Raw genomic sequence first — 1489 nt, forward strand, 5'->3', positions numbered from 1 at the left:
CGTGGAGGCAGAGCGGGAAGAGAGGGGCGAGAAAGAGGCTTCCCACGCCGTACACGCCCAACACGTTCCTGAAGTTGTTGGAAAAGAAATAGCGGACGACCCAGGGTTCCGAAGTCCTCAGTTTCTTCCAGTGACGCCCCTGCTCCCGGTGCTGTAAGAGCTGCGAGGCCAGGAGGGTCAGCCACTCGACGCTGATGCAGATGAGCGCGGGGAGGGCCGTGCGCGCATCGAGGAGAGCGGAAGACACCCACATGCATCCGCGGAGAACGTTGTCGGCGACCACGTCCAGGAGGGCCCCCAGGCGCGAGCATTGCTTCATCCGGCGGGCCGCCACCCCGTCCAACAGGTCCAAGGCCCCAGCCGCCAGAAAAACCACCAGGGCGGCCAGGAGGTCGGGCTCCACGGTGGGGAGAGCCTCTGTCTCGCCCGTGCTGCCTGCGCGCCGCTCCATGTCACGCAGGAGGGCGGAGGACGCCTGCGCCAAGGCCTTCCCCAGGAGCGTGGTGGCGATGGGGGCGAGCAAGCCCGTAGTATAGCCGGCATGGGCAGCGTAATGTGTCGCCATCTGCACGACAGCCTGCACTGAGCAATTTGCTGCTTCTCCGGCCAAGAGAGCGCGGCGAGAAGCTTCCTGTTGACGCAAGACTGTCTGGATTACCATGGAGAGGCCGTAGATGCTGAGGAGGAGGCGGGCATAACAGAGCAGATTTGGGACGTAAAGAAGCACAGGAAGCCTCACAGGCTCGTCCAGCGAGGCGTGTCTTGGAGGGGAAAGGACGGGTCGTAGATCTCGGTCGCGCAGAGGACGCGGTGCTCTGGCGGCCATGGTTCCCTGTAGAGAGCATAGGGGGGAGGAGGGTTGAACTTTGGCGGGCGAGGCAGCGATCGAGCCTGGGGGCCGACGCTTTGTATGGTCTACCCGCATCCCGCGGCCCCAGTCGCACAAGTGAAGAAGAAAAGATCCATGCTTTACGCAAGGGGTGTGGGCACACTGCGACAGGCAAGTAGAAGGTAGAAAACACGACTTCCACACGGAATGCGGGGGCCACGGTGACCTCCCCTGCTCCCTCTTCTCCTCAAAGTCCTGGAGCTTTGAGTGAAAACTCTGGGGAAGGGTTCTAAAGCCATGGCAGAGATGCGCAAAGAAAAGCAACATGAAGCGGATATGTGTAGATAGACACCGCAGGCACCGTTTTCCTGTCTAACTGGCAAGAGCATCCTATGGTTTCCTGTCTGAGTTCCTCTTATTCGCACACCCTCTCTCGTTCCATCTCCGTCAGATCCGTCCCGTCCCCGCTCTTTAACCCCGCCCTAATTTCATGTCATGCACATTGTCGTCAACTGCTTTTACGCATTCCGGCCCAGCCTACCCCTCGTCCTTCACCACGACATATCCACATCCCCGTCGGCCCTCTCCCAGCTTTCTCGTCCCCCCGCGAGCGCAAACCTCGGCCCATCCTTTTCCCATCCCGCTCGCCACTAACTGCTC

The 1489-nt window shown here is 60.9% G+C and overlaps 1 protein-coding gene across 1 annotated transcript; it reads right to left on the reverse strand.

The window, feature by feature from the left end:
• Positions 1–55: 55 nt before the first annotated feature.
• On the reverse strand, positions 56–565 carry NGA_0500700 (CDP-diacylglycerol-inositol 3-phosphatidyltransferase; the record flags this gene model as incomplete). The annotated part of the gene is made up of 1 exon (XM_005853507.1): positions 56–565. A coding segment is annotated over one exon (510 nt), but the record flags the coding sequence as incomplete, so codon positions are not given.
• Positions 566–1489: the final 924 nt, after the last annotated feature.

Source organism: Nannochloropsis gaditana (genome assembly GCF_000240725.1).
Source record: "Nannochloropsis gaditana CCMP526 unplaced genomic scaffold scaffold858, whole genome shotgun sequence".
Classification (NCBI taxonomy): domain Eukaryota; class Eustigmatophyceae; order Eustigmatales; family Monodopsidaceae; genus Microchloropsis; species Microchloropsis gaditana.